Raw genomic sequence first — 10932 nt, forward strand, 5'->3', positions numbered from 1 at the left:
AGGGTCTAGGAAAACTGGGAAAATAACATCCTGCTCTAAGATCCTCACAAATGGAGGAATTATCCTACAGATGAGAAAATAATTGAAATGTATAAACCATCTACAAAGATATGGGCCCTAACTGTAAAAAAACATTTATGAAAAAGTTGAAGAAAATTGAATACCTCTTGCACATTTGATATTAAGGAATTATTAACAGGTTGTTTTTGGGGGGTTTTTGGTAGGTATAGTGCTATTGTGGTTATATTTTTTAAAATAGTCTATCTGGCCCTAGTTGATTTTGCCCTGGAGCATTGGTCTGAGGTCTCGGGTTCGATTCCAGTCAAGGGCACATACCTCGGTTTCAGGTTCGATTCCTAGCCCATCAGGGTGTGTTGGGAAGCAACCAGTCAATGTGTCTCTCACATCGATGATTCTCTCTCCCCCTCTCCCTTCCACTCTCTAAAAATCAATAGAAAAATATCCTCAGGTGAGGATTAACAAAATAAAATGAAATTAAAAATAATTTATATTTTGGAGATACATACTAAAATATTAATGGATAGAAAGTTAAGTGATTATCTGGTTTTTGCTTTAGTATAATATAGTGGAGAGGCGCAGTGACAAAGTAGAAATGAAAAATAGGCCTTGAGTTGTTTGTTGAATTTGGGTGATGGGTACATGTGAGTTCATTACACTACTATACTTTTGTTTTAAATTTCTATAACAAAGTTTTTAAAGAAAGAGTTATTGAAGGAAGTGCCACCTCCCTGGAGGCATAATTCTGCCTCCCTGGTAATCATCTGTGGGTATTATGTTCCGGGTCTTCTAAAATAGAAGTCTTATCACCACCAGATAATATCACACTGAAATACCACCGTTTCATAAGTAGCGATAAAGCCTGTGATGTCTCAAATCTTAGTTTGGAAAAGTTATCATGCAATGGAGAAAACTATGTGAAAGCAATGGTGGTGGTTTGCTGTCCTAATGAATTTCATAAAATAGCCTGAGAGGTCCTTATTTGCCCTTTTGGTTATAAACATCCGTATCTGCCTTCTCTCTTCTGCTGCAGACTCTCTACCAACAAAGGCAGATGGGATTAGCCAGGGGGAGAGAAGCATGGACCAACCCCAGATAGAACATCTTCAAGGTCTGATCTATACATGCTACTGAAGGACAGACTAGCATCCAATACCCATTAGGCATGATGGCCTTAGGAAATGTACCCCTGGCTGGTTTCATTCTGTACTTTCTATCTTTACTATGTACACCCTATATTACCTCCTTAGAAAGTGGTTAGGTATTATATAAGGCTAGTGCTTCAGGAAGATTACATTTCTCCCACAAGACATGTAGCCCTCTTATTTCCTACAACTTGAAACAAAGGTTATAAAAACATCTCTTGTCATCCTTGGGGGTGGGGGTAATATACTCATTAACTAGGTTTTACTTTTGGGTTTCATTTTCTAGTTTTGGACATATTCTCCCATTGCCAATGTTAACAAGTAACAATTCTGTTCCCTGTCCTAATTTATTATACTTTTTTTTTCATTTTGCCTATTGTTTCCTCTATGCCTAGTTATTATTAAATGTTTATTTTCCTTTCTGTCTGATAATAGTTGGAGACAAGATGTTCAGCTTACTAAAGTACATAGATAATAAAGACGTCCTTTTATTGCTATTGCAATTCTATTAGTATTGCAAGCTCTAGGATGGTGGAATGGGCAAAGAACAATACCACTGAGATCAATTATGTATTGTTCTTTGGGTACTAAGGGGTAGAATTAAATGGGTAGGCCACAGGCAGGCAGGCCTTAAGCAAAAATATTGGGGGTGAGGTAAAATAGCAAGCATCTGCCAGAAATAAATAGGTCTTGGGAATGACCTTGTAGATAAACTAAGATGCCACTACCCTTTCTGGAACTCTGGATTTATTTTTAAAGGCATTTCCAGACACACTTCATCTTCTGAGCAAGAGCCGGTGCTGTAGCAGGTATAGGAAACAATCAGCCTAGTGATACTGATCTACTGCCTTTCAAAGTTCTTTTTTATTAATATTTATTGATTTGAGGGAGAGAAAGATACATCTATTTGTTGTTTCACTTATGCATGCATTGGCTGATACTTGTATGTGCCCTGACTAGGGGGATTGAACACGTAACCTTGGTGTATCAGGACAACGCTCTAACCAAATGATCTACCCAGCCAGGGCAAAGTTATTGTTCTTTTAATTTACCTCAATATATCTTGCTGCTTCAAGAATAAATAAAATGTATATTAAATCAGAATGTTAATGTATTTGGCTACATTAATCTCTAAAGCATAGAAGTGGCAAAGTGGAGGAGAGAGAAACAATTTTATTTTTGGCCTTTTTATTATTCTAGCAGTTTGGGGCTACCACTCTTATTTCTAGATGGTTAATTCATTGATATCATTATACCTGACCCCCAACTGATGAAAACCATTCTTAAACATATAATTCAGTCAAAGACCATGATCCCTCTGCCCTCGAGACAGATCCTATAAAGAGAGGGGAAAGTCTCTTTTCCGGATACAAAATTGAACCAACACCAGGAAGATGAAAAATCAGCCTCTGCCAAGTTAAGCAGGAGGGTGTCAGGTTTGTAAAACCAAACCTGGAGTCCACCTGTAGTCCTCCGAACAGTAGAAACCATCCCCTCTCCTATACCTTTCCGTAACCTAATTCTACTTTTTAAAAAAGACATCTCTCCTAATTCCCACCTCCAATAAATATCCAGTCTAAATTATTCTCCACCCAGTTATTAAACTTTTTCACAAGCTCCATGGGGAAGATTTACCCTGAGACATAGCGAAGAGAATGGGGATTTTGGAAAGAGATAAAAAGGTACAAGGCAAAGTGGTCCCCGTATCAGAAAAAACATTCTGCTTCCTCTGCGACTCAGCGATGAAGCAGGTAAAACATGGGAGTTGGTATGAGGAAGAGTTTAAGTATCTGTGAGACTGGGACATACTGAGATTCTTAGCTGCATTAAGGGTGGACTTGTGCTCAGAGAAAAGGAGAGGTGCAAGGCAGCCTTATATTCCAGGAAAAATGGTGGGACTAGGCCAGGGGTGGGGAACCCTTTTTCTGCCAAGGGCCATTAGGATATTTATAGCATCATTCTTGGGCCATACAAAATTATAAACTTAAAAATTAGCCTGCTATTTGGGTCAAACATTTAATTAATTAACTCACCCCTAATGCCTTGGCAGGACCGGACATTCCCTAAGCCTGAACTAGGGATGCACTGGAATCAAAATTCTTTACTCCGCCTTTCCAATCCTCCTATAGACGTGGGACTAAGGCATAGCTCCCCTGTGGTATACTAAGGGAAAAGAAAAGCAGATGAGAACAAGAGCCCTGGCCCAGCCCATAGGTAAAGGACCAGATCCTTAGCACTCTTCCCTGAAGCTAAGGCCTGAATTTCTGCTCATTCAATCCCTACCTCACTTTGTGCCTTATGCTCATCCTCCCTGGTCCACCCTCAAAATATCCACCTTTCCCCCAACTTAAAAAACACAAAGCTTTTCAGTTCTTTGCCACAAGGTAATTTTTAAAATGTGGTTTCTTTGTTTAAACAGTTACTAAGTTGGTTCGTCTTTTAGTAAGGCTGCCCCTCCCATAGCCCCCATTCAGTCCTGTATGATCACATCATCATCATCATCGCTGTCATCGTCCTCCTCCTCCTCCTCCTCCTCTTCATCATCTTCAGGCAGTTCTTCCTCCTCCTCTTCCTCCTCTTCATCTAGACAAACCACTACCTCAGCTGGCTTAGGTAAACGAGAATCAAACCAATCCAGTACCTGCTGGATGCTAAGCCTTGACGCCTCACTCAGTTGAGGGACATCGCTTTCCCGTAGCTGTTGGTGGGCTGCCCAGTACCTCTCCAAGGGCTGTATATCCGGTGGAGGAGGGGGCACTGGCAGAGGTGGTGTCTCCGCCCATTCATTCAAAGAGCGGGTTGAAGGCGATGGTGTGGGAATTGTTGGATCCTGGAAACTAGGGGCACCAGGTACTGCATTGTCCCGAAACCATTTTAGTTGCCCATGCTTCAAGGCATAGCGTGTGTCACCAAACCACTGAATAATCTCAGACCGAGGTAAACCAGTAATCTGTTCTAATTTATGGTAATCCTCGCGCCGTGCCCATTGACACTGTAAAAAAAACGATTTGAGGATAGCCAACTGCTCTTTGGTTTTGCGCTTGGTCTTTCGCTGGCGTTGGGTATCAGGGGAAAGGTACTCTGCAGGGCCAATGCTGCCTAGTACCGAGTTAGGCCTCAGCCTCTGGGGCCAGGCTGGCTCCACATGTATGGGTAGAGCCTGCTCATTGGGTGACAGGGACTGTGGGAGACAGCCCAGTGGCTGGGAGGGTTTAGAGGTGACTGTAATTCCATTAGCCAGTATCTGGAAAGAGGAAGAGGTAGAGCAAGAAGGAGTCACATTACATGCTGACCCCTGCTTATAACTACTGGCAAGTAATGAGATTGGTGGGGCTTTATCCCGAGCTTGTGGCTGGTGGACAGCTGTAGAGTGGTTCCAGGAAGCAGTACCTAGGCCATGTGATTGGTCAGGACCCCTGCCTGCCTGCTCCTTAGAGAGATCACTGCTTTGAATATCCTGCCAAAATCCTGATTGGTGGGAGAATGCCCCACTGCCAGGCGCCATCAGAGGCTCCTTTGCTCTCTGGTGACTCATTGGCTCTGAGGGATCCTCAGGCTCTACCTTCAATCCTTTCATCTGGGCAGGCTCACTGAGAGTCAGGGGCACTATTCCAAGACTAACTTGTTCTGGAGGTGGCATTGGAGAAGGAGGCACCTCCTCTGGGGGCCGCCCTGCATGATGAGTAAAAGAGAGGAGAGATTTGAAATGGAGTTGGTCCCTGTGATATACCACTCGAGCTCGAGTCTCTTCTATTTCTTCAGATGACCAGCTGATGCCACAGCGGAGGCGCTGGGCCATGAACCAGGTCTTGACTTTTTCTATCTGCAGCCCATAGCGTAGACAGAGAAGGGCAATGTCTGCTAGGCTGGGATAGGGAAAGTAGCTGAAGGTTTGTAGCAGGTGTTCATTGCCATCCAGCTCACTGGTCTGGGCTGCTTGGGTCCACACAAGCTGGAGCTCCTCGGAGATCGGAGGGAGGCAGATGAGCCCCGCAGGGGAGGTGTTAAGATTGCCGGCCTCTTTATTAGGAGGCATGCTGCTTTCTGATCTGTGCCCTTCAGAGATAGCTGTAAGCAGAGAAACAGCTCAGTCATTAGGATTCCTCTTCTGGCCCACTGCTCAGTTTCTACCAAACAAAATGCTGTACTCTAAAACAATCAACTTTCTATGTGTACTGTACTGTTTTGCTTTCAAAGTGCTCTAACAATTTCTCATTTACTTTCATAACCCTATGAGTCAGAGCCGGCTAAAATTCCTATTATGTGTATGAAAAAAACCATAATTACCCAGTCACATGACTAGTGAGTGTTTTCACCAAGAGGAAAATCTGTCTTTAGATGTCAAGGAAAACATCCTTATATAGCCTTTACCTTTCCAATACAAACTTACTTCACTACATTCATGGAACAAGAGTCACAACATATAAAGACTCGACTACAAAAACTAGAGGAGCAGTAATCTCCTCTTGTTATAAACTCATTAGCTCCTAACAACTCATTAGCTCTAGAATGTGGAGATAGGTTGGGAATACTATATGAAAATCTAGAAGGTAGGACAGCACTGTTCCTCTGCCCAATCCCCCTTTCTGTCCCTTGTTGGTTGGGGAGGGGGGGGTAATATAGTGCCTTTAAACCCTAAAACCTGATAGCTTTAATTTTTTTTCTCAGTAGGATGAGATAGGTCAGGTATCTAGGATAAATGGGGCTCACCCCACCCCCACCCCACTAGGGTAGAGAGAAGGGAATGTTTTCTTCCCCCAACTCATCCTTGGAACAAAGGTTATCCCCTCCCCCCCAGCCTTTGTCTCTTCCAACTGCTCAGTCTCTCTCCAGGGAGCCTAGGGACCCCTCAGAATTTAACAGCCCCCTTCACACAGGGCGGAAGGCCTGCAGCTCTTAATCTCTTCTTCTCAGGCCCAGGTGGGCAGGTTCATAAACTGTAAGTAGGTCCTGCAAGCCGCCCAGCAGCACCACTGGTTCTGAGTGGGGATTTCAGGAATAGCCCCTGACCAGGCTTCATTCCTGAAATACCTGCTGCTGTTATTCCCCAGGATAATCCTGTTGACTGAATTTTACTTCAGCTCCCCGTGTGGGCCTTAGAGACATGTTAATAAAGATGGACAGGATTCCTATGCAGTGCTACAAGACGAATTGAGAAAAATCTCAAGTCCAGAAAATTACAAATAGAGCAGCGTAATGAGGGGTTTTATATGATGAACAGAAAAACCCAGAAGCATTTTAATGTCACCATTCCCTTTTAACAAGCAAAACTTAACTGAAGTCCATGCAGAACCTAAAGGCAATATATAGTGAAGAGAACCTTAAGAGGGTAAATGGAGGCAGTATGGCACAGTTGGTAAAAATATGATTCTTAAATGAGGCCAGTCTGCAGTTTGAACCCCAGTTCTGTCACCAACTGCATGCTCTTGGGCCAAAGTTACTGACTTACATGAGTCTGTTTCCTCATGTGTAAAAAATGGAGACAGTGCTGGGTATATGTAAAGTTATCTATTTTTACTGAGTACCTGCTATGTGCTAAGGTATCATGTGTAGGCACGGCCCAAATCAGCTGTTAGAGGTGAAAGTCTGGGGTGAAGCAAAGTTGAGGTTAGTGGAGGCTCCACCACTTCCTAGGGTGCTGCTTGTACTTGGGCAAGTAATTTAACCCTCTAAGCCAGTGATGGCGAACCTATGACACGCGTGTCGGAGGTGACACGTGAACTCATTTTTTTGGTTGATTTTTCTTTGTTAAATGGCATTTAAATATATAAAATAAATATCAAAAATATAAGTCTTTGTTTTACTATGGTTGCAAATATCAAAAAGTTTCTATATGTGACACGGCACCAGAGTTAGGGTTTTTCAAAATGCTGACACGCTGAGCTCAAAAGGTTCGCCATCACTGCTCTAAGCTTTATAACTCACAAGTTTAAGACTAAGTGAAAAAATGCACTTGACTATATACCTAGAACAAAGGCTCAATAAATAGCTGTATCATTACTTCAGCCTCATGGGGTGATTCTGATATAAGGTAATGATCCTCCTAGACAATAGGGGAAGTGAGGCAAAAACTGAATTCTTTAAAATTAGTTTTCAATCTGTTTTTGCAGAGTCCAGATTTTAACAGGCACAAGAGGAAAATTACATGTGATTTTTTTTTTACTTCTTATATTTTGAAAGTTGGTTATAACTCCAGAAAGGATTTTGCAGTTTTAAAAAAGTATAAAAATCACTGCTTTAGGAGAGTTGAATCCATAATTTGGATATAAATCCTTTTTGATTGCCAGCTGAATTGCCAGTGTGGTAGCTTTACCTTCACCCTCCAGATTCATCCCGGACATGGTTGAGTGGCCTGTGAGGAACTGGTGAGGAATTGCTTGCACAGTCAAGTCTAAACCCACAGGAACACCACCAAACTTAAGCTGGAGAATACTTTGATTGCAACACTTGACATCTACTTAACCTTATTTGTGTCCTGTTTTTTTTTTTTATTCACCCTCACCCTTACAATCTTGTACCCTGTTCTTTAAGGACACAGTAACACTTTGGATATGAGAAAAATGTAGCATAAAGAATAAATGTAGCATCCTCCAGTATGAGGATGAAGACTGCCACATAGGAAATAAGGCAGGCACAGCTATAAGCCTATAAGGAAGCATTCTGATTTCATTTATGTGGTTTGCTATCCTTCAGATTCTCATGGCATCGTCTTGATAGTTCAATGTAATAAGCAGTAATGCAAATACTGTATTTGGTGTACTGTATACGTCCACTTTTCCAATTATGCAAAACACAAGTTACTGAAGACTTCCTAATATAGATGGTGGCTTAAATTAAGCCATAGCTGTTTAACTGGGTATTTCCCTGGAAGAATCTGACTTTAAAATAAAAACTACAACTAGAGAGTGGTTCATGAGAATTAAATTAGTGGTTCACTAATAAAAAAATAGTCAGGATATTGCCCTTCTTTCCCTTTGGGCTTGCCATACCCCTGACAGATGGCAAAAAGGAATGAGCAGCTTTAAGCTACCAGATTAGGCATTCACATAATCCTAGGGGGAAAAGATAGATGTTCAGAACTTTAGGCTTGAGCCTAGGCTTATGGTTAAAGCAAGAGACAGTTAGAAAGACTAGATATGATCCTGCTGAGTTCCCTAAATCTTTATTCAGAGAAGTATCGGCTGAAATGTGTCTTGATGGTACAGTTTTAAGGGCCTTAGAGGACTTGTAGTAATACTCAACTTACGTGCTTCTCAACTTTTTAGATCCTGAAACTTTGCAAATCAGATAAAAGTTATGGGCACTCAGAAAGTTATGACTACTACTCCACCCCCAAATAAATATTCACACACATTATATCTAATCTCAGGGGGTTCACTGGCTGCTCAGAAGTCCAGCTTTAGAACCTCTGTCTAATGTTCTCCCAACTTATTAAGGCAATGGTGATAACTGCTTGAAGAGGAACAAACAGCTTGATGTGAATGAATGGAAAGAATGGATGGAACACTCAAGAAAATTTAAGTAGGTATTGGTGATATTAGTTGGAGAGAGTGGAAGGGAGGGATGGTCAACTGCGCCAGGAGCCTGGTTTCATTGACCCACTGGATTATATGACCAATACCCATAGCGTACTGGATACTAGAGTCTGGTAGGCTCCTGTCTAGTGTGCCAAAATCTGCTTTACTGCCCAGAATACTTGGGCCAGTTATGTGTGATTCCAAACCTGCTTGTGCCGTTGTTTTTCTATATTTATATAATAATGTAAGTAAACATTACATAAACCAATGAAATATTAGTGCATTAAAAATGGTTCCTAGCCCTAACCGGTTTGGCTCAGTGGATAAAGTGTCGGCCTGCGGACTCAAGGGTCCCAGGTTCAATTCCGGTCAAGGGCATGTACCTTGGTTGCGGGCATATCCCCAGTGGGGGGTGTGCAGGAGGCAGCTGATCGATGTTTCTAACTCTTTATCCCTCTCCCTTCCTCTGTAAAAAATCAATAAAAATATTTAAAAAAAAAACAACAGTTCCTATGAAAGACAATACAAAAGAGTATACATTTTGAAAATTGTTGAATTGGGAGTAGACAAGGCAACTGAAAGATTGGAGGGGCAGGGGACTTAAAACAATTTTTAAAAATCTCAAAAGGATTCTGCATTTAGCTTGCTTCAAAAAGTTTAAAATTCTCACTCCACTTTAAAGAAATCAAACCTGGCCCGTGGTGGCTCAGTGGATGAGCCACTATGAACTAGAAGGTCAGGGTTTGACTCCTGGTCAGGGCACATGCCTGGGTTGCAGGCTCTATCTCCAGTGTGGGGCATGCAGGAGACAGCCAATCAATGATTCTCTCTCATCACTGATGTTTCTATTTCTCTCTTCCTCTCCCTTCCTCTCTGAAATCAATAAAAATATATTTTAAAGAAATCAAACCTGAAAATCACAGATGAGAAGCAGGGGCTCCCATATCAGACTGCACACTAGAATTACCTGGGAAACTTAAAGCAGGGCACCCTCCTCATTTCGACTTAATTAGTCTGGAGTGGGACCCAGGCATCAGTACTTTTAAAAAAGTTCTCGGAGTGCAGCCAGATTTGAGATTTGCTTGTATAGATTCCATAAAGTCAATTGAGAACTCCAATCAGCAGACTTACACAAAGAAAACTCGGGGGCTACCCCCAAAAGATTGGTGAAATGAACATACTTTTATTGTATCTTTTTAATATATTTTTATTGATTTCAGAGAGGAAGAGGGAGAGAGAAAGAAACATTAATGATGAGAGAGTATCAGTGATCGGCTCATTCTGCATGCCCCCCACTGGGGACCGAGCCCACAACCCAGGCATGTGCCCCTGACCGGAATCGAACCCGGGACCCCTCAATCCCCAGGCCAACGCTCTATCCACTGAGCCAAATCAGCTAGGATGAAATGAACATACTTTTAATAGCAATGCTTACATATATATGCATCATTTTAAAAATCCTAACTTTAACTGGCTTATATTTTTCCAATTACTGCCATTTACCTATCCTAATCATATAAAAGGACTTCACATGTATGGTGAAAAGTTCCTATGATAAAAGACCTGGTCTGGGCCCACCTCACTAAACAGGTCTCAGCTTGAGTGTTCTTTCAGTTTACAAGTTTCAGACTAGGACGCAACACCAGGAACCTCTCTGAGGACTCGGGTTCTCGCTTTCCTGGTAAGTTTTCTGAGTATGGCTGGGTAGGGGGTCAGAAGGGGCAGTTCCTCCTAAACCGTCCGTTCCTAAAGGCCAATGCCCCCTAGAAGCAAGGCCAGGGTTCTGTATGTATGCTGAGGTCGCCAGGCGGTAGTCATGGGGAGGAGGGAGGCCTGGGGAGGAAACGTTTCTCCTATCCTCCATTTCACAGGCAGTCTAAGGCTCCAAACTGGGTCAGAGAACAAAAAGTTGCTGCATTTGGGGCGATGAGCCCCAGGGAGCCTGCGAGTCTCTATCCTCCCCTGGCCAAGGGCGTCCCAATCCAGCCTGCCTCCTCCCTACACACCCACTCACCCTCCCCCAGTTCCGACCGGGAACCGAAAAGTCCAAAAGATAGAGAGACAACCCGGCGAGTTCGAAACTCGAATTCTGCCCCCCGCGCGCAGATAGGGCTCCGCAGGTCGGAGATCATAACGGGGGGCCGGGAGGGGAAGTCCGGGGGGTGCTGGGGATCACTCACCGCGGTCCGGCCCGGGCGGCGGCTCCCAGCCTCGCACCATGGGCCGGGGGGCAAAGGGGAGAGGGCAGGGCG

General features: G+C 43.1%; 2 protein-coding genes across 4 annotated transcripts in view; one reads left to right on the plus strand and one right to left on the minus strand.

The window, feature by feature from the left end:
- Positions 1–2039, plus strand: part of RNF212B (ring finger protein 212B) — a 25933-nt gene extending 23894 nt beyond the window's left edge. For both annotated transcript variants that reach the window (XM_006776793.2, XM_015572485.1), the window contains one exon: positions 1052–2039. In XM_006776793.2, coding sequence (XP_006776856.1) covers positions 1052–1117 — 66 coding nt within the window. In that variant the 3' untranslated portion in view covers positions 1118–2039. The remainder of the gene's footprint in view (positions 1–1051) is intronic.
- A 1487-nt stretch (positions 2040–3526) lies between these two features.
- HOMEZ (homeobox and leucine zipper encoding) overlaps positions 3527–10932 on the minus strand; it is a 16314-nt gene continuing 8908 nt past the window's right edge. Inside the window, exons 1-2 of one of the 2 annotated variants that reach the window (XM_006776791.1) lie at positions 10861–10926; positions 3527–5231 (exon numbers count right to left, since the gene is read on the minus strand). In XM_006776791.1, the coding sequence (XP_006776854.1) occupies positions 3634–5231; positions 10861–10900 (1638 nt within the window). In that variant the 5' untranslated portion in view covers positions 10901–10926 and the 3' untranslated portion in view covers positions 3527–3633. Of the gene's footprint in view, positions 5232–10860; positions 10927–10932 lie in introns of those variants that run through there. The other variant, XM_006776792.2, reaches the window with a different exon arrangement.

The sequence above is a fragment of the Myotis davidii genome, unplaced genomic scaffold (genome assembly GCF_000327345.1).
Source record: "Myotis davidii unplaced genomic scaffold, ASM32734v1 scaffold1949, whole genome shotgun sequence".
NCBI classification, from domain to species: Eukaryota; Metazoa; Chordata; class Mammalia; order Chiroptera; family Vespertilionidae; genus Myotis; species Myotis davidii.